Source organism: Bombus vosnesenskii, unplaced genomic scaffold (assembly GCF_011952255.1).
Source record: "Bombus vosnesenskii isolate JDL3184/JDL3185 unplaced genomic scaffold, Bvos_JDL3184-5_v1.1 scf7180000013295, whole genome shotgun sequence".
In the NCBI taxonomy this organism is placed as follows: Eukaryota; Metazoa; Arthropoda; class Insecta; order Hymenoptera; family Apidae; genus Bombus; species Bombus vosnesenskii.
Window position 1 is genome coordinate 2,487,919 of NW_022882946.1, and position 25,918 is coordinate 2,513,836.

General features: G+C 41.6%; 1 protein-coding gene across 4 annotated transcripts in view; it reads right to left on the reverse strand.

Annotated features, from left to right (window-relative positions):
• Positions 1 to 25,918, reverse strand: part of LOC117233351 (epidermal growth factor receptor) — a 170,580-nt gene that overhangs the window by 6,030 nt on the left and 138,632 nt on the right. For 3 of the 4 annotated variants that reach the window (XM_033493562.1, XM_033493560.1, XM_033493561.1), the window contains exons 2-4: positions 23,571 to 23,902; positions 999 to 1,334; positions 356 to 740 (exon numbers count right to left, since the gene is read on the reverse strand). In XM_033493562.1, the coding sequence (XP_033349453.1) occupies positions 356 to 740; positions 999 to 1,334; positions 23,571 to 23,703 (854 nt within the window). In that variant the 5' untranslated portion in view covers positions 23,704 to 23,902. The remainder of the gene's footprint in view (positions 1 to 355; positions 741 to 998; positions 1,335 to 23,570; positions 23,903 to 25,918) is intronic. The other variant, XM_033493563.1, reaches the window with a different exon arrangement.

Here is a 25,918-nt window from a genome sequence, read left to right on the forward strand (position 1 = left end):
TTTTACGATATGCAAAAGATTTGAACAGTGGATTCTATTATTTTAACAATATATGTCGGAATCAGAACATTTACTTTTCTATCGTGTCTGATGTTATCATTTCAATTTGATCATTTAGGATTCAGGACATACGAATCCGCGCGAAAAACCGCAGCAAGGTTGACAATAACGCGCAATGTTCTAAAAAATGCTAAACATTCCATTAGTACAATAAACTTCGTATTTAGATATTTGTCGATTTTACTTGTCAATCAAAATGTAAATCCGAACACAATCCAAATTTGTCCTGGTTCGCGAGGAGAATACAACGAGATAGTTCACGACGGATCAAAGAGATAGGGATCAATCTACTTACTTTTGCATGGGCGGACATTCCTGGGTACATACACCGTCGTCGAAGAAGTTCTTGCAGGCGATGCAGTCGCTCTGTTTCGGGCCTGTGCAGCCACCAGCGCAAAAAAGATGGCAACACTCCCGCGGATTGGGCCCGAAGCACCTGCCCTGCCAACACTGAGGCGAACAGTTTGTCTTGGAATACTTCTGACAGTTCTCAGGCCCCTCGCCCCAACAGCCTTGCTCGCAGCTCTTATCGCATGGCGGACAGGCGCGTTCTGGCGACGTGAAATTGTACACGTAGGAGTACGTTGCACTCGGACCGGTGATTATTTCTTCCCAGTTGATCTTTTGGATGTGGCACAGGTTGTAGTTGTTGTATATGCCCACGCTGCCATTGAGGATATCTGGCAACGACACGTGTGATTTAGTTATGGTGTATCATATCGGTGAGATTTCAGGTTTGTTAACCCTTTACACTGGAAGTGCTCCTCCCAGGCACAGACGATATTTCGGCAAAAAGCTCGAGTGCAAATGATTAATTAAGAGTGTAAGAGCTAAAGAAGGCAGAGATGGAAGATGGAAGAAGGAAGATGGAAGGACGTAGCGAAACTCGAATATTACGTTTTCGTTTATTAAAAGAGAAAATCGAAAGATTCGTTTACCTCTGAGAGCCGGCATCTCCAAGTTCTGCATCTGACACATCGTGACGAATAGGGCGAACTCGGTGTCATGAATGGTAAGCTTGAAGAGAGTTCTGCCCCGTATGATCTGCAATCGCGGCAGAACGACCTTTTTGACGTCCACGTGGCTGATGAGCACGTAACCGGTGACCTCCCGTATATACTGGAGAAAGCTGAGGTCGAAAGTCTCGTTCTGGAGCCATGTGATCTCCAGGTTGCCGTCGACGTAAGTACAGTTGGTGTACCGGTCTCGAAGATTCCGATAGTGATGTTGCTTGTTGGATGGAACGGAGAGGCGGCCATTGGTTCCAATGCAAACTGCAGCAATGAAAGGAAAAACTTTCAACATAAATACATACGTAATAAATTATTTTATGTCATCGAATGAGAAATTTCATCAAAGAAAAAGAAAAAAGATAAGTGCAATAGAAATACAAGTAAGTAATTTAATAGTCTCCAAAACGACTCAGACACTTGTTTTTCAGTAGAGATCTTCTAGGTATCATTTGAATGTTTATGTTACAAAAAGAATATCGAATCAAATTAAATACCATATAAAAATATTTTTATATTAAGATACTGCAGTGGTCGATACACGTATACTCGCGCAGTTTAAAAATCACAATTGCGAAACGTTCTTAGCTATATAATTAAAAGGTTAACGGTCTTCGTGTTCCACAATTTATATGCGGTTGAACAAGATACTCAAATGTCAGTGTTTGAGTAACACGTGTAGTAAAGTGCAATAAAGCTTACATCGTACGGTAGGACTATTGATCCAGCTACGGTGACATTTCGTAAATGACTAAGATATAGACTGGTCGCACGACTTCCGTACGTTGACGGTTCTCTACGTTCATAAGATCATCGAGTGGAACGGTCTAAGGTTGCCACCCACATCGTCGAAAGCGCTTCTCCGATCTATAGATAGCTTTCTAAGCTTTGAAAGCAAGCCGTGGCAGTGGGCGAACCACTTCCATAACACGCGTGCACACGCGCCTGATTTTGTTGTACAACTGACAACTACCGTACGTATCAAAGTCCTGCATCGAAGATCTTGTGACCACGCTTTGTCTATCGATACTGTACGTACATATACGATAATAATTATTCGGACGACACGTGTCTTATACTTTGTTTCATTTCAGTTAAAAAAAGTTCAGTAAACATTTTTGCTATCGTTATTGCAAATCGAAAGATAACTTAACGATTATTAATCCGTTCTCATTACGAAGCATATCATACATCATCTTTAAAGACAAGTAGTTAATGAGAATACGATCGAAGAAAAAAATTTGTTTGAATCCTTAAAAGTAGTTACTTGTTATAGTTATGAGAAATAATCCGAGTCGCTATGTACCCTCAAGACGAGGGACTCAATAACCAAAATTCTCCCTTCAGCAACCTCCATACAATCGTGTTTAATTCGAGCCGAGTAGTTCTGAAACTCGTTCGCCAAAAACCTTAATAACCTCAATTATCATCCGTGCGACCGATCGCGCCGCCAATTTCTGTTCAATATCATTCATAACTTCGTTAATAACCGGAACATGGAGCGGCATCGAGGTAAGAGTGGACGCGCCCTGAACAAAAACGATCGCCAATGATCGACAGACGTCCGAACACGATCCGCCGTCTTCCCTTTCGGATTTCTTCATCTGTTTACGTCTTTGTCCCGGTGTGGCGGCGAGATTCGGTCCCGGAATCGTACCGTCGCCCGCGTCGCGGCGCATAGTCGCACGTATCGGCCCCGACTCGGGGAATTCGGTTTTGCTGCGTAACGCGGATCGCAAACGGACGCGACGCTGCGTTCCATCAGCGGTCTTAATCTGGTCGACCGATCGGAATCATGCGAAAATAATTGCGCAACGACATCCTTCTTGCGCATCTCGGTGGCCACTGCGCGTAAAAGAAGGCCAGACGCGACGAACACGTCATCGGGAGAGTAGGACGTATAGGGGGGCGAAGGTGGAGAAAAGAAGGGAAGAAGCGTCGGAACAACCGGACCCTGGTATTTCGTACTGACCAGATGCTGCGACGTAGCTTGTGCAAGACGAATGCAGAACGCGCGTACCAGCCCACGGCGCCACAAACTTTGAGAATGCGGATCGACCGTGGATCTGCATCGCTGCGGGATTCTTGTCGGCCAATAAGCCTCGCGGCCCCCTCGGACGCGTTTTCTGCGCTTCGACCGCTTGGAAGATTAATGTCCTAATCGTTGTGGAAGATAAGAAACAGCGAGGATTTCTTGCGAAGGAGACACAAGGACTAGCTCCTGATTGCGATGTTGGGAAGAACGTTAGCTCGCGCAAGAAGTTCATTAGGGTTATTTAATTTGTCGACGTTTGTCGATGGGACCTTTTCGCGTCCACGTTTGCAGCTCGTTAGGCAAGTTTGTCGACTGTGATAGAAATTAGTTAACGACAGTGCTTGAACAGCAGTCAACCGAGGTTATCGTTTTATTCTGCGTCGCAATATGTTTTTCTTAACCTTGAACAGTACGTTGAGTTCTTTCGTGGTACTGAAAGTAACACACCGTTTTATGAAGAATAGAAGCGGGTCGACTTACACCACTGGCTGATCATGTACGTATTTGGTGCATTCTGAAAAATTCTTGTTCGGCATACCGATGTAAATATCGACGTTTGTTCGCATATAATTCTACTGGCTCGATTGTTAGTCGCGATATTGGTTACGTCCGCGTAGAACAGGACTCGCGATCAGTTGTGTGTAAAACTAGTTGGAAGACGACTTCCGCTAACCGGAGGCGCCGTCGGCTTCCTTTTCAGGCAACGCCATGTTCAGGACTCTCGTACATCACCCTGGCTCGTCTGCTCGCCTGTTCGTTTGTTATTTTACAACAGAATCGTTCCTTTCCACCTGTGTGTTTCCCTTTTATATTCTACACGACGTGTGCGCTTCTCCGTTCCACTTTGCTCCGTGACGAGCAAGACGGTCGTACGATGGAAATTCTTACGGGAGGAAGAATATAAGGAGCACTGGTTCCGAACCCTCCGGGGACGTGTCCATCTCGTTCCTCTTCTTCTCCCCGCGTTTCTTCGGAACTTTTCACCGGCGCCCTGCGCTCACGCTCTCCGCTTCTGATCGTGGAATCAACTCCAATTCCAAGAACTTTGTAAATTGTTCGATCTTTAAGCGTTCCAATCTTTTTCGATACAGGAATATTTTGTGTCAGATTTGAGAGAAGATAATCGATATATAAAATGAAAATTGACGCATCGATTGTATTTTTGTGCGAGTTTCCGCTTCTGAAAGAGCACGTTCGCTCGTTTAATTCATATTTTTACGAACATTTTCATATCGTAATATATCATGAGGTGTTAACAGTTTCCGTTCTCGATAAAATTCGGACAAATGGATAGAAGGAACTAAAGAAACCATATTGTAGAATATTACCAACATACGCGTTACAAGCTTAGAAACGCTTCAACAGTAAGTCTTCCCAATGGTTTACACTCCGTGGGATCAAAGTAACTCCGAAAAGCCACAAGCCGTCGTAAAAAACCTGCGATGCAACGCAACTCTTCGCACTTTGGCCCACGCATCGGAAGCGAAGTCGGAGGTTTCAGGAGGAGCGCGAGAGCTTTCACGAGGTTTCGAGGTAACAAAATTACGAGACAGCCGATGCAACCGCGTCGCGTCAAACAGAAAGTTATGTCGCAATGAAAAAAAAAAAAGGAAAGAAAAGAAAAAGTAAGAAGGAAAAGAGGAAGAAAAGAATAAAATAAAAAAGAAGAAAACAGAAGGGGTACGCATGAGATAACCGAGCGAATGGCTGGACCCGTTTAGTCGGGGGAGAAAAGTAGTAGTTGGGAGCGGTGAAGAAGTGTCGGTCGAGGTCGGCCAGCCAACACGTTCTCTCTCGTTCTCGGACCCAGGGTCCAGCCACGAAGTCCACCGGCGAATTTCGAGCCCCGTAGGGCTACGGAAACGTGGCAATTATCTTCGACAACGGGGTTACGAAAATTACCGGGCCAACTCCTCGGTCAGGATTAAAATTCTCCTAAATTTACGATGCCTGCACGCTTCTGAAAGACAATGGCAACGTATCGATTACGGGGTAGGGGGCGCGAATTCTCCCGTAGTTCGCCAATTACCTTTGCCGAGTTCTAGGAACACTTGTCAAGGTGTCGGTTTTCACACGCCGCGCGTGTCTTTAAGTTGATGTTTATAGGAATAAAATTGGCGAATTTAATGGCGGTAGCTTTTAACTTTGCTAAGTGCAGGCTTAAATTTTAAATGCTAATTTTCCATAAACGCATAAAATCTCAGTCTAGTAATCGTATATTCGCTATACCGCACGCAATAACCCATATGTTTCGTCTTCGTTCGATTCCTTATTTACAAATTTCACCACCTCCCTCGGCCGGCTATTTGATGCTCGGATCACGCAAACGAGCCACCGTGTCTCGTGGCGATGCATAATGTATCATCGATGGATCACCATGGAGGATGTCGGAGTCGCGAGGATCACCGGCGAAGAAAGCCATCGCCACGTGGACTCGCCAATGAGTGAAGCTGTCGACAAAAAGTTCGAGTCACCGGCTCGTAGTATCTGAGAGGAAGAACAGCCAGAAGGAAACAACACGAAGGAAACGAGCGAACGAGCCGACGACGGCCGCGAAACCGAAATCCCGCGGCGAGGGCTTCTTCTGTGGGCGCCGGAGTTGTGCGCTCGCCGTGTGCCCGGCGACCACCTTCTAGGAGAAGGCAAGCACCGATTTTTATGCGCCACTTTAGGACGCCATTAAAGGCCAAAGTAATACGAAATAACCGCACGCCGATGGCGGCGCCGTCGCCGCCGTTTATTTCGCCTCGTAAACATCGATACGCACCGTGCAGCCTCTTCTTCTCGATTCTTCCCCGCCGATTCGGGGTCTTCTCGTGCGGAGCCGACCCTACGGCAAACCCTACTCCTTCGAAGGAATAAAGACCAGGTATCGTAAATGCGCGAAATAACCATCGGAGAGCTCTGGTTTCTTCCGACGCGGACCAAGGGAGAAAAAGATCGGTGGTGAGAAGGGACGCCAGAAAAAAGGATGAGTGGAATGGTGGGGGATGGGAGGGGTAGGTGGGAGACAGCCGACCGGACTGGAAGCTCGAAGGGGAAACAATAATTTAGGAACACCCGTCCGGGCGAGAGACCGAACGCCGAGGAACAATGGGCTCCTCCACCTCGAAGGTGAAACTCGTCGTACCGCACCGAACACCGAGACACTGATTCTCTAATAAAAGTCACCATGTAAACACGAGTTTGCCATCCTCCGCTCTGCAAGAGCAAGCGTTACGAGCGTTGACTCCTGACATCGAACCAACGGGTTTGGATAAACAGTATCCTGCTTCGTTGTCGCTCTATTCCACTCTCTGTTTTGTGAGAATTAATGCGTATGTTGGCAGCGTTTCTTTGTTCCGACGCTGGATTGATTTGTACGAAGGAATCTGAAGTGATCTTTTTGTGGATTGTCTTTGTATCAAGTGTGGGTGATGGGAATTATGGATGAGACGTATGGTGGTGGCTTCGGTTGCGATACAGCGCGATTTTTGTAATATATCTCGAACGCGAGAATTGTAAAAGTTCGTATCACATTTTCGAATGATTTATTATTTCAAAATGAAAATTAAGAGGGTACCTACTTTCGTATAAGGTTTGCGATCGATAAGGTCTTCTAAGAAGCCATCGATCTCGATGTAGATTTTGATGATAATTTAAAACTCGATTTAACGTTAAATAAATTACATCCAACGGCGTTTAAGGAAGGTTATATTCGTGTAAATTGCGAATCCGACCTGTAATCGAAACATATGTACATGAAAGATTTATTGCGTACAGCGTGCTAAAACGAAGCATCGAAGCGAGAGATTCAATAAAACCGAGTAACCGGACCAGAAAATAAATACGTCAACGCTACGCTCGAACCCGATGTGTGGTTCGCAACGTTAATTATCGCACTGTTAACCAAGGAAGGTTAAAATTTGCAACAACGTCGCCTTTCAGATTAAAAGCAAAACGAGATTAAAGGAATCGTTTGGCTCCCAGGGTATCTTTGCCAGTGACAAAAACGGGTTTGCTTAAGCGAAAAGCAATTAATCATCCATACGAGTTCCCGGTTTGCGTGTAATCTCCCGTTCACCGTGAACACGCTCGAATCCACTGGCAAAAAGCCGATGGTTTCGTCGCGAAAAAAGAAGGGAATGAAACGAGAACGAAATGCTCGGACTTCGCGGTCTGACACATATTTATGCAGCCTGGAGCTCCATTACCGTGCCACACTTCTGAATATTACTTCTCGAACAAACACGCCACACTTCGGGAATAATATACCACCTTGGGATACCGAGACCGATCTTCGCCTGCCGGTGCTAACCGCATTTTCTACTGCGCTCCATTTTCTCCCCTCGCGCGCCAAATCGACCGCGATTCAAATAACTTTCGTCCCGCTCAGTGTACGAAAGGCAAACACGTCGATTGTTCGTTTCGCGATAAGGGAACTCGAGCGATCCCGTAAGAACCGGTTCGCGACATTCCGCGATCTTTCTGCAAAATCGAATATATCGAATATCTTTTTTTTTTTATTCTTCGTGATCTCCGCGCTATCTTCACGCGGTATTCGCGCGAACTACTCCAGAAATCTCATCGATGATCCTATTCGTTCTGGTTTCTTTTATTTCTCTTTTTCTTGGGTATTCTACGAGACCAGATTGTGAACGTAACACGGAAGACTACGACGAACGCGAAGCAGAAAAGCATGGTACTGCTCCATGACTGCACCTCTCTTGTAAATTTGACCACGTCACTTCTCGCCGTGTTAACGGCGAATATTTTTCTGTTTTCGCAGAATCTTCGCCAGAGTTCGCATCGATAGACGCTTTCCCTTCTGATCTCTGCTCTTTTTCATTTTAGACACGTTACAAAAAAAAAAAGTCTCGAATGTAACACGGAAAATTACGATGAACACGAGCCAGAAGAACGACGAATCGCTTCGTCACTCTCGATCAAGGTGGAGTCACGGCCGCCATGACCTTGCACGAGGATCGATCTTCGCGCGGCGCGGAATTGAAGAGCGAAAAGAAGGCCGACGCCGAGCGGCAAATAGAGTACCAGTTCGAGGATATATAAGTGGTTCGTATACGTTATAAGCCGTAGCATAACCATCCCAGGGCGTAACATTAATAGCTTTATGGTTTATTGCTTTCGAGTCTGCGGTTAAGCTTCTCTCCGCTCCCTGCGGGCGAGCTATGCGTTCGAGTCTCTTAGCGGGATAGGCCCATACAAAAAATAATAAATAAATGTATGAACATTTCATTGACATTTTATTTCAGAATGTAATTTCAATTCGTGTTCTTTCGAAATTCGATTGTATCCAATGCAATCGATTCTAGTCGGGGATCATTATGGATTTTTGATCGTCACGGTCTTGCGAGCCTGGATCTCGTTTGCAGTAATTCTAATACTCCATGACAACCAATCCTGCTCTGCGCTTTGCATTATTCCAGTTTCGATACACGCCAATTAGTCGCGAGTAACATTTTAATTGCAAATCCCATTTTTTCGTCGATATTCCTCTCTATGTTTTCGGTGCTTTGTAATTTCCAACTTTACCGAGTCCACTGTACATAGATTGTTAAAAGAATAATCTCGTGTTTATCTTTAACGACGCACTTGATCATGCTATTTCTGCCGAGATTCATGTGGAACGGGAAAGATTCAACAGGTGCTCACGTAGTCATTACGTAATTTGCACAAATTGCGAGGTATTAGCGTTTCCAGTCGATACATTCGAAAAACCTTTGTTTTGCAAATTCGCTGTGAACGTGATCGATATAAATTGAAAATAATACGAAGTCAAGCAGTAAATCATACAAAATGATATGCTTCGAGTGAAACATTAACGAAGGCGACACTTAACACACAATGCTCGATCTATAATGAATTACGTGAATAATTTTCTCATTATTACTTAAAATCGACTTTCAATCAGCTCAGTCGGCATTCAGCCACTTACATGACATTAACGGAGTTGAAGGGAAGTAAGATCATAGAGAAAAAAAAATTTCTGTGACGTGGATCGGTAATCTTCTTTCGACTTTGTTTACTTGGGACGTAGTTCTTCGACGAGCCATTGAATTTAAAAAAAGACGAATTACAATTTGTAATAGATGTTAATCCATGAATATAAAAAACATGTTATTTCATTGGTTTTCATTTCATCTTTACACAAGACTTCGCTCGTTAGTCTTTGTTGTTTCAGACTTTGCTGCATTGACGATGTAGAAATGTCGTGTTGCTTTTGGAACCTTTTATTTGTAACATTTACAGTTTTGAAAATTAAAGTTGAATGTAACGAACCTCGCCTTGAATATACGAAAAATGATTATGATAGTTTTATCAGTTCAATTTTTTTCAATCGTAACTCGACGTAATTATACATTTCATATGTTCACTACGCTCATCCAGATAATACTGAACACCACAAAATTACCTGCAAATGAATATAACCATTTTTTACAAAACAGCTATTACATAGATATTTTCATAAGCACAGAAACTGAGAAGAAAACGAATCTAATAGATAGAGCTTTAACTGCTATAAAACTTTCTTGATCTCAAAATGACTATTTCCTTTAGGTTCTCATACTTATTCATAAACTTTATTTTAATTGAAAAAGGAGCAATATCGATCGATCCTTTTAGATCCAAATATTTTAAGAGCCTGCGAGAAAAATTATTATTTATTAATTATGTACAGTGGAAACACATCTTTTTGGATGGTTTTGTAAAGAAGACACGATGCACTAAAATATAATATCCAGTTTACCAAAGATAAATATAATTAATAACGCGCTGCATCAGAAAGCAATATCTTCTCCTTATTCTCGCTTCTTATTTTCACAGATAAATCAACATGCGTGTCAACTGAAACGTAGTAAAGCGCGCGAGATTTAAATTCTCTGGAAACAACGCGGCAATCAACATCGCTCGACGAGAGTCACATTTTCTCTTTCCATCCGCGTAGGATAATACGCTCAGGGCAGAGGCGAGAAAGTAACGACGAATCGAAATGAAGTACGGAGGGTAACAGAGTGGACGAGGAACGAACGACTGCATGTGGAATGCGCTTTGTTCGATCTTCTCTCTCGGATCCGCGACTTGAATGTTGTTCCTGTCTCGTTCCATCGTTCCTCTCCCTTACCTCAGGCGGTAAGATTGTTTCTCGATCCTTCTCGTTCTCATCTCACCTCGGCAACCTCAGCAGCCGCCAGGCTGAACCTCGCGCGTTTGTCGAGGGCACGCGAACTCGCGTTTGCCCTCCGAGAGGGTATTAACTCCCAGCCGCTGCTCATACACATCATTTCTCCTGTCGCTGTCTTTCGTTCTCCGCAATTCTACTGCTAGTTTCTACTCGCTGATTGCGAGAATCGTCCACGAATTATCCTGGCCCCTTAAGCATAGAGTTTCATCTTTTTCAGTACATCACTAACAAAGTGACTGAATCTAGCGTTAGTATTACAGTGTAAGAAACTTCAAATTGAAAATTGTCGGAAGACTAACGGTAAGAAGAAGATCAAGAAGATGATGTAGAACTTGGGAATAAATAATGTTGCGTAGACCTTGTTAGAAAATATTTAAAATATATCGTATTTTATAAAATGCTGCTCGGTTAAGCTCAATTTGTACATTGATGAAGAAAAGTAATTTTCTTCTCTCCTACGTCCAGAAACAAAGTTAATTGTACGTATATTTTCGGTTTCAAGCGAAGAACTGTAGTATTTTTTCCCGTTTCCACGCATTAAAATAAGTCGCTGTATTTAATCAATCGGATTCTCAGGCAGACAAAAGGTTTTTATTATTCGTTGCTTGTTTTCCACGTGGCACGCTGACTTACTATGAACGCTCGTAGAAAGAAAAATTCACGATTCGATTCTCCGATTCCTTGGTTCAAGAATAAGAGTTTAAACGAAGATAAAACTTAAATAACATAATCGGCTTTTTCTAGTGTGTATTCTCATGAGTCTGAAAGACAAAGAACAGATAAGAGAAACTAGTTTGTGGTCAACATGCTGAAACGGTGATCCGTGTTAACAATGGAAGTAGATGCATATCTATTTCGATTTCATGGTCGAAGGTCATGCATGAGCATACCGACTGAAATACTATGGTCAAGGTCGTTACGTTTGACCTTCCTTGAATTGTCGAAAAGGTAAAGCGATAAGTTCCACAATTTTTACGATCCACGAATATAAATGACAGAAAAATAGATTTACGTCATATTTTGCATTTTATGTTGGAACAAGTATGCATTTTGTACTTTGTTTCTTTAAATACGATCGCAAGATCTTCTATGTAATCTCGTACAATAACAAATCGTTATATAAATCACATTTGTATAATATATCACGAGAATTAATGTTATACGCACATTAACACAGAAGGTTGATTATTTATGACATAAATAAATAATTTATGATATGAGCGAGAGAAGAAAATCGTAGTAATAGTAGATTATAAATAGAAAGAAACTAATGCGTTATACATATTATAATTATAAAATGGAAAATAGATTCTTAGAAATTTGCAGAATGTAGAGTATACTAATAATAAGAGGATCGGTGTAATTATATTCGATGTTCAACAACTAATTTGTCAGTGAAATTATTCCAGTTGCCCACAGCTACTCATTAGCAGCGTAATAAGAGCATCAATGAATTCGATAATGAGATTGTGTCCTTTCACTATAGAATATTTCACAGTATACGAATGCAAGAAACGTTGTTACAGCACTTAACACGTCATTCCTCGTAAAAAATGTCACGTATACATAAATCTTATTTCCAACTACATTTTATGTTTCTTTGGAATTTCCACGTTGCATGGTTACTGTGAACTCTCTCTGCTTGTTTTTATTATCGCTAAAGGCCAACACTAATGGAACACGATTAGGTTAAACGTCGATCGAAGCATCAACCAGTGAAAGTGACTTTCACCCCTCCGAGGATTCTGGAATCTTAAATTATCGATACCACAGCTCGTAAATCATTTCGTTGGCGGTCTGAATCGCGGATTCGTAATGGCCGACGTATAACTCGCGCCTCGGATAACAATCTCTTCTCTCCCTTTCGAGCGGTTTCGCCAACTGCGGCGCAAGGGAAGAGATTTTAATATACGAGCGGACCGAGATCGGTGTAAACCGACCAACTCGTACCTATGGAATCCCTGAGCTGCAGATAAACACGCAGATACGAAAACTCGACACGTTTGCTTGGCAGTCCCTCTTGAAAAACGCCTTGCATAAGGATTTTCGTCGGGATATTTTAATTGCCGTGACGAATGATGCTCGCGAATCCTTGGCTTTATTCGTTTCGAAATATCAGTAGGCTCCGTTGCTTGGAATTATATTTCGGTATAGCGTGGTTAGATGAAGATTAGAGAACAGAGCTGCAATAGACTTACTTCACCAAAAACAAGAAAGAGTAAGAAGGCAATAAGTTACATTAAAACTCTCTTATACCTTAATTGAAACTATTCTAATATTCTCTCTCTCTCTCTCTACATATGAACTCCAGAAGTTCTTGAAATATTTTTCTATTAAACGAATGACTTTTCCAACATCATTTATCAAACACAATGCAAAACATTTTTCGCGAGCCTGTCGAATTCGAGATGCATCTCGGTCTCGTTACGTTATAGCATCGCTTTTTCTTCTTGGTCGATCGCGGAGTATCCGGTTCACCGCGTTCTCCGATCGAGGCGAACGTCTGACATTTAACACGCGGCGCATCGAGCCGAGGCGCCTACAAAGGGAATCGGTCTGTGGTGGATCCAGAACACGAGACCTCGCGATCGATCCATCCAGTGTGAATCGCGTATCGGGCGTCGACCACCCTTGAAGAGACGTACATCTTCCTCCAGCTTTTCTCCTTTCTTATTCCACTTCGAGAACCAAGAGACACAAGGATCGCGATGTGGATACGTTTCAGGCGCCATGGATCGCGACGCGAAGAGTATACCTATTACCGTTCATTAAGTACTTATTTGCGCACTTTCAAATTATTACACATATATAAAATATATTCGGAATGAAACTCTTGAATCTGATTTTATCTTCTATCATGATTAATCTACCATTTAATAAAAATGCAATAATCGAGAGATTAAATGAAAATTGGTCACGCTGCTTTGTTGGAAATTGTATCTATACAAATGACAAGTTAAACGGCTTTAAACTTGTCTGTTTAACGTTAAGATCTCAGAGTGATTGAAACATCTGCTTCTAGCATTTTTTAATATTTAAATAGATTTTACGAAGCATCGGCTATTGGTTATAAATAAACACGAAATTTGAGTAACGCAAGTGTATTCTTTCTTTTAGTTTAAATTTGACACCAATTTTAAGGAGGTTTTAAGAGATAAGGAATTAACAATAGAGAAACATTCTTCGATCGAAGCTTTGAAAATATAACAAAGATATCGATCTTTCGATCCAACTGCATCAGGTATCGAAATATTTATGGTTACGAGTGTCCATATTGATTTCTTGTTTCGTATTTTGCTCGGTATTATTCAAGGTTATCGATGAGTTTTTCCGTGACCATCCTCGTAAGTACGATCGATCGATGATCCTCGCAGTCGTGGTATGTGGGCGTACTCTGCACTCGACTTCCCTCGAGTTCGTTGCAATAAGCGAGCCGATCTGAACTCCCTTCTATTTCAAATCGATAACCCGCATTTCTGCTTTTTGCCTGGTTCGCGGAGCATAATAGATTCGACTTATTTTATCAAGACGGAGAAGATACAGAAATCTATCAGGGTTGGTTCATCTGTTATGGGGCTATCTTACGCAATCTCGGTGAAGCTTTCTCTAAAGAATCGAGCTAAATGGAAAACGTTTCTGCGAGCATTCATACAAAACGCCCACGCTTGACACATTTGTTTCGTGGTCCGATCCGATGATAATTGCAACGTTGCAAGGAGTCTGTGATTTACCAGTTCAATCACTCGCATTGAAACAGTATTTTTGACACATGATAAATCGTGCAAGATTTAAATGTGCTTAGGGCAGTTATCGATGATTGATGATACCTACTCGTTATAAAGAAACTAGCGTCTGTTTCTTTGCTTTCTTATTTCGTTCTAAATTGCATCGGGTTTAATCACTTTTGCAAGATCTTTCGAGTTTTAGGTTCGTAATGGTATAGAGATTGAGTAACATTTTGCCATTTTTCCATCAACAGCTTATATTTTTCACGAAATATCATTTGATATAACGCATAAAACCAATATTAGCAATAAGAGAAACAAAAGAATCAATCTGTTTCGAAAATAAACTTCTATTCTCTGGAATAATATAATAAAATTGATTGGAACTGTGAAAACGGTTAAAACGAGAAGCGAATTAAAAATCGGCATAAGCTGATGAAGCAAAAACTCGATAAACTTCTTTTCAATTCGGAAAACCCATTTTACGGAGACGTGTAACAGTTAGCGGTCGTTAAAACACGACGAGTTATTGCTTAATTGAATCGCGGAATAACGACTCGCTCACGTAACGTCATAGCCCGACTACCGCAACGAGATTCTCTTTATCACCGCGCATACACCTCGTTATCCTCGCGTCATCTGTCGTAAATGATTTTGCCACTAGTTGTGTGAATATGCGGTATATGTATGAAAACGAATATATCGTGATCGTGTACCTGCCACGTCCGAAAACCCAGACGATGGACACCAATTTTATCGACACGCTTTATCTCGACATGGTCCGATACTCGGTTTAAGTTGGAGCTCACCTCGAAATCGTACGTCACCAACAAATTCCGAAACTTTGGTCGCAATAACGTAACACGTGAATCATGAGTCGATAGAGAAAATGTACAATGTAAAATCCCGTTATAAGCAAAGCCAGGAAGATTCTACGCTTCGAAATAAGACGAAGATTAAACGTAATAAAATTGCATTACAGGCTTTGAAAGATGTTTCAAAGAATCGAGTTCGAAAATTTGTCTAGTATCTATACGCCAAGTCTTTTAATTTCTAACTAGACAGATTCGATAGGCTAAACAGAAAGAGAAGTTAAAAAATGTAGCGAAAAATAAAATCTCTTCCTTCAAGGCCTCATTTTGCAGGAGATAACGTTTGAACATGTTTAGTTACATTTTTATTTATATATTTACGTATATAAAAGACTTCACCTTAACTTCGATTGTACCACGAATTAGTTTTGGAGTCGTTCTATCGCAAGAGAATAGATCGCATCAAGAATTTTCCAGTCACGAAAGTATCACGCTCGTTAAGAATATCGGCTACGATAGAATAGAAGAAGATTCGACAAAGCGTTGCAAATAGATTCACCGATTGTGAAACGAGGGATCAGCCCTTGAATGCGCAAAGGCCCCCGATGCTGTACACTGGCCATTGTTCGATCCATCGAACTCGACGCCCCACGAATCGTTCTCGATTTCTTCCCGCTGTTCTGGATTTATGTTCGTTTCGATTACCTTTGGCTACAGTATTCTTTTTGCGCTTGAAACGAAGAGATTGCACGCGAGAGATTGCGATCGGCTATTTTCTCGCCCGTGCTTTATTCCTGCTTGCGGTTCGGTTCTTCAATAACGCTTCGGAATAGATCGTATCGATATAGCGTTTCAAGTTTGAACGATGATTTCTGTGTACACTATGTTTTTTGAAATACTACATTTAATTGTTAATCGAAATTACTATATAATATTACGATGCTTGATATTTTGTGTAAATGATCCACGTAGCGGTTATTATTATATGCTAATGCTTCTCTAAAACACGTCAATGATGCCAATTATTAGTTTGTCTAGATTATAACCTTCGTTTGGCACCAAAAGCGAGTAACATTTACTTTATTTTCGAATCGCGAGTCTCCTGTTCTCGCGTAGCAAAGAACGGTAAAGGATAATTTGTCAAAGGTTTCGCTGTTCGTAGGTAAGAAGAAAGCGGACCACCGCACAGTTTAGGACAGGTGTCCCATTGCAAGAAACAACGCCCTGCATCTTGTGAATTCTCGAATGCTAGCTCTGAATGCAAACCCAAATGGTGGAATTCCGTTTCCGCCGTGAAGGACATTTGTCGACCATGTTGAGCTTACGCGCAACAGCGTCCCGCGATCCGTTATCCACGGAATGCAAGCGGCGGATTTCAAACCGCGACAGAGGCGATTACGGAGCAATTAAAGTCCTCGAGACACGCGAGGATATCGGTGGCAAGAACACGAGATTGATATAAACGGTGCGGCGTTCGTGCCGAGACAAGAAAGCTGATTTCCCACGTGCGCCACGCCATCTCCTTCCACTTTCCCGATCACGATTTCGCGTTTACTGGCTGTAACGGACGAAGCAACAGGTATTCCTTCGCTGTATGGTGCAATTTTCTTCTTTTTTACGATAATAATATTGCAAGTTATTTTTTTGATCGATATCGGTAAAATAAAGTAGCAATACATTTTTCTGCAAAGATGATATCTTCTTCCCTATGCAAAAATTTTCGAAATTATTAAGACAAGAAGTATTTTGATATTACGATGAGTGCAAAATCTTGAAGAGCGTCAAAAAACATGCTTAGTTTCAAATGAAAAGACAATTTTGGTAAAACTGATTTTTTGTAAAAAAAAAAAAAATACGAAATGTGGCTTATCGTGTTCTTCCACCGTAAACTCTGTACGCGTGTATTCATTACACTTTCAACAAATATTCGATACACCATAAAAAATCGCGTAATCTCGCCGGAATGTTAGGCGTGTTTGGCGTGTTTACAAGGCTCGAGGAATGTTTCACGACGCACCAAGCCGACTTACTCGTATCCATTTCCCCTTCGCTCGCTCAATCTCTTTATGGCTCTTCTCGATTCGCCATCGATGAAAAATCCACCTACTCTTGCCTCTCACCCTCGCCGCCGTCCACCCACCCATTTTCGTAGTTAGACCTGCAGGAACCCTAATGGAGAACGGCTGCTGTTCGCCATCCATCAAATGGTCAGGCAACCGCGAAGCAGCCAAGGTGTCGGCTCGACTTTCCGACCGCCCCACCTTTCGACCCGATCAGAACGATCTATTCTTCGCGAATGCTCTTCACGGGAGATCGCCAGACGTTCTATTGCCATAGGAAAGATAGATCATTTCGCAGTGGGTCGTTTCGTTTATCTAGTCGAGATCTAAACGAGAGTCGTTCTATGCTGAATCCCTATATCGAAGGACGATTGTTCTGTCGTGACGCTATGGAAGATACGTTAGACTGAAATGGAACTAACTCACGGTATACGTATATCGTAATTAAATTTATTCTTTTCAATAGCAGCTGATTAGCATCGATAGGAGGAGTATAATATTAAGAGGTTTTAGTGGCAGTACTTGATAATTAGCTGAATGTAAATGTGCGAATTGTAATGGTAACGATGTTTATTATTTGCTCTTCCCAGTTTCAGCGAATTAAATTACAATATGCGTGATTAAGAGTTAAAGATCGTATCTGGCAAAAAATTCCCAACTGCTTGAATTCCCTACAAATCATAAGAAACTAATCATTTTACTGTATACTAAGAGGCTCGAGTAAATGCCTCAGAAAAACAACTTCATTAACTCATTTCCACTATCTTCTAAAAGGAAACTCCTTTTAAGAAGCCGATCCCTAACAATCATACTTCTTCGCAATTCTGCCAGCAAGGCAAAAACAATATCGTTACTTGAACGAATCGAGTCGCTGACACGCGGCCTATTTAAGAAGGAAAAGGAAACGAGCCATGAATCGTGACGCGTAACGAATGGGCCATTTTACCCATTATTAGTACGCACTTGTGGAAGCACCTGTTACCATCGTCCCTGAGGCCTGTCCATTGGCGCGCCTTGTTTACCCCCTCGGGAGGATTGCGAAAGGGATCGAGCGAAAATGATTAATAGGACTCGCCTCTCATCTGGGGCACGTGGAATTCACTTTTAATTGAATCGATTTTATAGAATAGTTTGCGCAACGAACGCGCTCTTTCAACGCGTGGCTATTCAATTAGCGAATTCTTTGTCGATCTGCACGTGTCACTGTACCGGTCAAATGACTCGGAGACGACGATCGGTCTCGGACGTTTAAATAATAGAGAAGTAACCTCGTGGTCGCGACGTTTATTACCGTGAACAGAAATATCTCGATCCTGTAATCGACGCGATTAAACTTTGAATGGCATTTATGTGATGGTTGGCTGAGACGTTCGATGCCGGACGAAGTTTAACAGCGATTACCGCCGGCATTTATTACGTTCGTGAGGCGTTTGGTATTTCTGTCGGGCAGTCGGAACCCCGATACGCGGGTTACTTACGGGCAACCAACTTGACCGGTTGTTCGTTGACGATACGATAGTCGAGATGGTCGAATTACTGCTTTGGCTAGATGAGAAAAACTGGCCGTTGAGCCTATGAGAAAATTTATCCAGCTTTAATGTAAAAGGATCTTTCTTGTTACCAAGTATTAATAGGATTTTCTTCCTTATTAAGGAAAGATTAATAGGAATTTCTTTCATCATTTCTTTCGTATTTAGTTATGAAAGAATTCGATGATCCTGGTTCCTGAATAGCGTAGATTAGAACTTATAATTTTATTACGTTCTTTTGCTATACTTTGTAGTCTTTACATCGAAGTTTACGTAATCGTTATAAAATGCAAATTGCGATTATATTAGAAATTTTCTTACGTTCGTACTTTAACATTCGATCCATTCTTGACGTTTGTTTGAAGATGACGATTGGAATGTCTGTAATTTCGTAATATCTGGTTACTTTGAAATTTTTGGAAAAATTAAAGAGAAAACAGTGTTTGTTATGGTCATTTTTCTCTGCCTTTCAATTTACAGAGTTGATTAGTATGACAATTCATAAATATGCTGCCGGTAATATGTAACAGGATACGTCTTGACAGTTTTTACAAATACTATAATTAACCATAGACTTTCTCGGACGAAAGAGCGTGGTGCTTCTGCAACTTTGTTGCAAACACGAGCAAACGAACAAACAATGAGACATTCTCTGGAATCCCCGCACGAAGATGGTAGAAAAACGAAGGGAAAAAATAAAAGGAACGCTTTCTACTGTCTCCGAACCTGTCCCGATCTCTTTCGAACCCCTACGTCAGGCGCAATCCCACGAGTACATAAATATCTGCCTAGCATATTGAACGGTCATATTTCATGGGGAGACAAAAAAAGCGAACGTCCCTCGGAAATTCAACGTCTCAATCCGTCTCTGGGATCTCGTCAATATTCCGAGCGGTCAATTAAGGCATGCCTCCCAGATGTCCCTTTCCGATCCTGCACATACACGTCGATGGAGTTGTTGTCCACCGTAGCGAACATTGCACACGAGGTGATCTTGCATCGCGTTTATCCTACCACCATGCCCTCCTTCTCGGTTATTGCAACATTAGTTCGCTAAACTAAGATGGTTGAAAACGCGAATGGCTAAAATGACGCGCTACGATGAAGTTGATGATAATTGATATAAATGAAGAGGACGATTTAAAAGCGTAGGAAGAAGAAAGTGTTAAGAGGAGTATTTTAGACGTTTAGACGTCGTACCATAATAATGATAAATTTAATATAAGGAATATTAAAAACTTAAGTTCAGTGATAATACACGTAGGGTATTGAAAATATGTCGAGAAAATTGTAGGTGAAAAATTTAATCGATTAAATGTACGAAGAGAAAAATCCTTGGCAATAATTGTCTTTGAAATCCAATTACCTTTTCGCTATACTAAAGTACTTCTAAAAATTCAGTCACGCTAACGTTCTTATTAAGATATTTTTCTTCTTCTTCTTTCAGCCTCCATAAATGTTATCAATGGTGGAATCTTTCAAATTAGATACTTTATCCCACATTAAAGTTCTTCCAATAACTTCCTTATTAGAAGCAATATTTGTTTCTCGTCTGTAATCATCGCGAGCCTTGTCAATAATCGAGTCGAAATTCATTCGTTTCCCGTACCAAACTTTTAAAGATCCAGTGCCAATAACTTCCTCATTAGACAGAAAGCTTTCGAAAAACAAATCAAACATACGGCGTTCGTAAGCCTTATCTATTTCACTCTACACATCAGCCATCACAACTCTATAAAGGCACGAAATCAAACGAGTTATTCCACAACGTGCGCAATAAAAGGTGCGACAAAATTTATCTCGTTTTACAAAATTCTAATGGTTGGTTCACGGCAGCTTGTAGCCGACGAGTAGAAGCCATAAATCGGGAGATATAAAGGATGTAAATCCGAGTACATACCAAGCCTGAGCTCGGCTCTCGATAGCTGCACGATTATAATACACGGTGTGGTAGCGGTGTCGTTAGCGAACACATGTTTCTTCTTTCGAGAAACGATACGCGTCCTTAACACGGGTAATCCGGAAGATCGACGGCGTATCAGGCGCCTACTTAAAGGGAAAGCCATGGCTCGAGCTGATAGAATTAATGCGTCCTGATCAAAGACCGACCGCCTCCGTAAAAAAAACCCAGCCACGAATTTCGTTAATGCAAAAGCGAACGTGACTGAAAGCGCACGAGATCGGTCCCGCTTCGCAAAAACTTATTTCCGATCGGCGTGACCGCGACTGCTTTTTACCGAATGTCCAAAACGATGTCTTCGTTAACTCCAAAATTGCATTCACGGAGACTGAGAAAGGAAACAAGGGAGGAAAGGACCGTATAACGTCTGTCGTTTGTACTCGTTATAGCTATGTCATTAGTGCTGAATGTGGGATGCGAGTTGAGAAGGTATTCGATATGTGGTTTTCGACGATATATCGTTATATTGTTAATTTTAATGTAAATTGTTAATTGGAATGAGAATAAAATATCCCTGTGTTTAGTAAATTTCTGGAATAGCACGTTATTATTTGAACGGCACAGATGGAACACACAATATGCCATGTTTCTTGCCTTTCGTAGAAGAGCGATTTTAAAATTCAGTTACCCTCTCCGATGCTTGAATTATATCCAAGTACTGATATTCTCTTTGTTACAAGTCAGAAAATTAACGAAACAGAAAAGTAAGATGCGGAAAATTAAACAAATAGAAACAGGACGAAAGTTAGTAATACAAAGAAACGTACTCTAATGAACAAAAATAAAATGCATTGAAAAAAATAAAATTCATGGAAATTTATTTCCAATGGAACACTTACATGCGATAAGAAATGCTAAAAATCTCAAATGTCAAAATAATAAAATAAATTGGGAAAGAAATTAAAGTTTGACAATCCTTCGACGTATTGAGATAAATCTTCACGACTGAATAATTTTCCACGCGGTATAAAAGTGGCTCCGCATTCCAAAAAAGAACCCTCCGAAATCCACGTGATAAACAACACGAAACTTCGATTAAATAACTCTTTTCGGTTCATAAGACGAGGCAAATTTGACAAGTTATGTGATAACTCATCGCTGCAGTCGCTGCAAACATTTCAATTTGCCTGGCAAAATCTATGTATTCCCACAGTGTTCAGCGAATGCGCCATGTTAATTGGCGCTTCATTTCCAGCTGCGATTCACGCTAAAAGCTCACAGCGATAAAGTGCAACGATTAACTCGGCACGGAGTATAATTTGGCGAAGAAAAATGTCGCCTGTCGCTCGAATATCGTACGGCAATAACGCGTCGAATGTATTTTCTCCGACGAAATAAAAAATGATAGAAGAAAATCATGAAGAGTGTCTGCACACCGGCGACACCACGTAGGTTACAGTCCCCTAATGGCCACGAACGTATCAACCTCCCCTTATCACGTTAATGGAAACCTTTATGGAGACCACTTTAGGTGATATCTCTCGAAATTGCGGCACACCGTGGAATCTTGGGTGGTTATCTGCCTGACGAGTCGCGTCTTTAGGTTCCGAGCATGGACCCCTTTTTAACTCGAGCATTCGATACGTTCGAAGGAAATCGCTATTTATTGCTTTTCACCCCGCTAATTCGCTGACACTTATCTAATTACGGCGTTAAGTAGAGAAAGCGTGTTTTGGCTCCGTTAGCCCGTATCGTTATAGATGATTAAAAAGTGATATATAAACTGGACAAGTACATTGTTACGCGTTAATGTATTTTGAAAGAGGAATTCTATTCAAGTTTGTTACGATACGTAATAGAGAAATTCGTATGTTCAAGCGTACTGTCGCAACGATGATAGAATAAAGGATGTACGCTACGCACTTTTTCGCCTTTTTCTCCAAAATCTTGAACTTTACCAAACTACATCTTGATTGCAACTCACTGACAAGCAAGATTTTTCATTCGTACGTTAGCCAACGATCTTTCTACGAGTCGTTCTCCAATATACAAAGCATCTTGAAAGTCGAAGGCGCGTCGACGAGTACCGATGTTGAAGTTCAGTCGTATATCACGAGAAGAGGATCACGCGTGTGGTCCAGAAAAGTGTGCACCGGTAATAACTAGGGACGTAATAAAAGTAAACGGGAAAGGTCTTCTTGCCAAGACGAAGCAGGCACACGGCGATGTGGGTCAAGCATCGACATCGCCAGGAATCAAGAGGAATCTCGTTGTTACACGCGCCGGTGCACCTACACGCGCGTTCCCGAAAGCAACGTAAATATTTCCTAGCGGAGCTCGTGCTAGAACGAGGCGGGATTTAAAGAGTTTCCTTCTGCTCGAGTGGGAAGAACGGTACTTTCCAGGTACTTCGAGTAAAAGGAACCCTTCGACCGATCGAGCAGCCACCCACGCGGTCGTAAAACCTGGCGCAACTTTACTTTCTACTTTTCTAGGCGGCCTCAATGATGTACACGCGACCAGGAAGAGTTCTCCATTAGGATTCAATCTGAAAGGTATCGTAACGCGGTGTACGCGTGTCTTCATACTGGTTCGTGCTGGTCGAACCGTACGATCGATGTTCCCAGGCTAATATTTGACGTTCGTAGTGGTTCTAATGCGTCTTGTACGAATATAGCCGAAAGATTGAAAATGTTTAAGAGCGAGACATTTTCTGAGAATATTGCTCGTTCGAGGATTTTCTAATCTTTCGGTTATGAATACTTTAAAAAGGTCAAGTAATGTAACTTTGGGAGAGTTAGAGGATATTTCATTTTCAGTTTCTAGCCATACAAACGAATACACGGAACGATGAAAGCACTTCGTATAAATTATTTCCAAACTGCACTGTGTTTCGTATCGTCTATTACGGTTCTACTGTAAACATATTTTCTTCGCACATATTTGCAACTTTAAGATCGCTAAATTTTATTCGAACATTATCGGTTTTGTGTCTATAGTTTATTTAAACGAATTTTTTTTTTGGCTACAAATGTTAAAAATTTAAAACGTGAAAAAACATAGCTATAGCAGCTAGTAACTAATATCAAATTAGTTGCATATTTATACAAATTGCTTTCGTACCATCGCAGTAAGTATTACGTTACTTGACATTTAAATCTCGTTATAATTAGTATATATATAAAATAATTTTTGTATACCAATAATATGAAAATCGCAAATGGTTTAAGCGATGTTTCAGGAAAGGACAACTCACTTTTTCCTTTGACAAATTCGGAGCTGAGATCCGCTGACACATTGTAGCTACCGGCGACGATCACTAGAAGAAAAGTCACGCCGAGGAGGTTGCAGGTCGACAGCGTTCGTGGCCCGTGTCGGTATTCAAACATGATGAGCTTTCATGCCCTTTACGAACCCATGGACCTTGCCAAGGTGATCTCGACAATGATTCCCACTTCTTCGTGCTCTCTTCGACTGTCACGAACAAGGAGAATATCGGAAGAGTCTCGAAGAAGCGTTTCCGCTGCTGCCATCGCTGTCTCTTCACCGTGTTACTTGCATGGTTTGTGTCACGGGACCTTTTCACGTCTGTAATACGAATAATTCACCATTAGAGTTTTCGAAATTCTATATCCTATTCAAAAAAATTCACGGGATTATCATAAAGAATTTATAGTTTCTTTATTTAAGAATATAATAATTTTTTAATGTTTGGTATCGTATCAAGTTTAGTGTTTTTCATAGAGGTTTAGTCAGATATCGTAGTTTTACTATTTTTAGTACGTTTATTCAAAGCTACGATCACATGTTGTCACACGAGAGCGAAAAGTCCTTTTATTTGGCCCTTGGCTAAAATGTCTAACGCTTGATAACAGTGTCCCATCCTTCGTTGGAGAAATAATAGAGAAATGATAATAATAGAATATTTATAGTATCAACTGTAGCGGCACGTGAGTCATAGGACAATTCGAATCATGTTGTTGTTTTGCCTCGGAGTATTAACACCGTTATGATATACGAAATGTAATAATAAACAAACTCCGGACAAAACAATATAGCCGCTACGCGCAATCGTTGACCGAAGTCGAATTTAAACTTTCCGGTACTCCCCCGACCAGTATAAATAAACAAACACGATCGTTACAACAAAGAATTAGTATCGAGCGTTCTTATAGCGAGTTAGTATCGAACAATCTTATATCGAGCGAACGTACGCACTACCTTGTATACGCATATCAAGCAACACTTAGCGAACGACGACTAACTCTGTACTGTGAACTGTTTTAAATATATTGACTACACTAAGCATCAACTCGTCTCATCGCTATATAACCGACACCTTTAATCGTCTTCCATACAACGATTTTTATCTTAAATCTAAATACATTTTTACATATTTGACTAAAACTTAGAGTTATTAGGTAATATTTAAATGAATTAAGCCCAAGACACTCGAACGAATCGGTACATCTGTTCTCACGAACAAATTTAACGCATAAAGCGGTATTATCTAACGCGACATATTCGCGTGATTTTTCCCGAGAGTATTCAGCTTTTCAGGACACCGTATGATCAGCATCGATTCCCATACTCGGGCAGCGTACCTCGATTTGGAAATAGAGCACACCGATCGCGAAAAAACGTCTATTCGCCTTTTACGCCGGCAATTGTTTTGTCGTCGCCTCGGCCAAAGGGCTCGCCTTCTTTCCCTTCCTCGCCAAAGGTCTCGTGGATTGTTTCGAACAGATCCAAAGAAGAAGAAGAAGAACAAGAACAAGAAGAAGAAACGACAACGTGACGAAGAGGAAGAAGGATGAAAAATAGAGGACAAGGAGAGCAGAAGACGAGAGAAAAGAGAGACAATGCAGCGAACAGCAGGTGTCTGCTCTTCCCTCGTCCCTTTTCTCTCCCTTTATTTCTCTCTTTCTTCATCTTCCTCCTGGCCGTGACACGATCTTATCCCGGAGGCCCTCTCACGGCTCCTTCTTTGTTCTTTCGCACTCCCCGCAGAGTGGCGAACACGGGTTGCCTTATTCGGCCGTGACGGCCAACGATCAACTTAAACAAATGACGTCGACTAGGGTTTCGTCGAGTCCTCCCTTCCAAGCAGCAGCCTGATTACCACCAGTCTCGTCTTGGTCACTCTCACCCCTTTCTGTCGCTCTTCTATTAATTACGATCCTCCGCTGGCCGATTACGGTTCAGTCGTTCAATCTCGAAGTCGATGAGCGACCGTTCGATCGTGTCGATCGTGATTGTCGAGCATTCCTCGCGCTTCGTCTTCGCTTATTCCCTCGCTCTTCGTTTCTTGCACGAGCCTCTTTCTCTCGGCTCTCCCCTTTCTAACTAGCTTCCCATCTTTGTCCATCTCGCTCGTAGAAGCGACTATCGTCGTGGTACCAGGCTGTCTGCCGATGAGAAAGACGTGGGACGTCTTGAAAGCTGAGGGCTCGAGACACGTTTGGTTAAACTAGCGCGAATATTTAAATTCATCAGGGTCATCCGGGAGCCAACTGAAAATCCTGGTTCAGGATCTAGATCGTCGTGCTACCTATCCGTATTGTCATTTTTGATACGTACGCGACAGTTAGACAATCCTCTGAC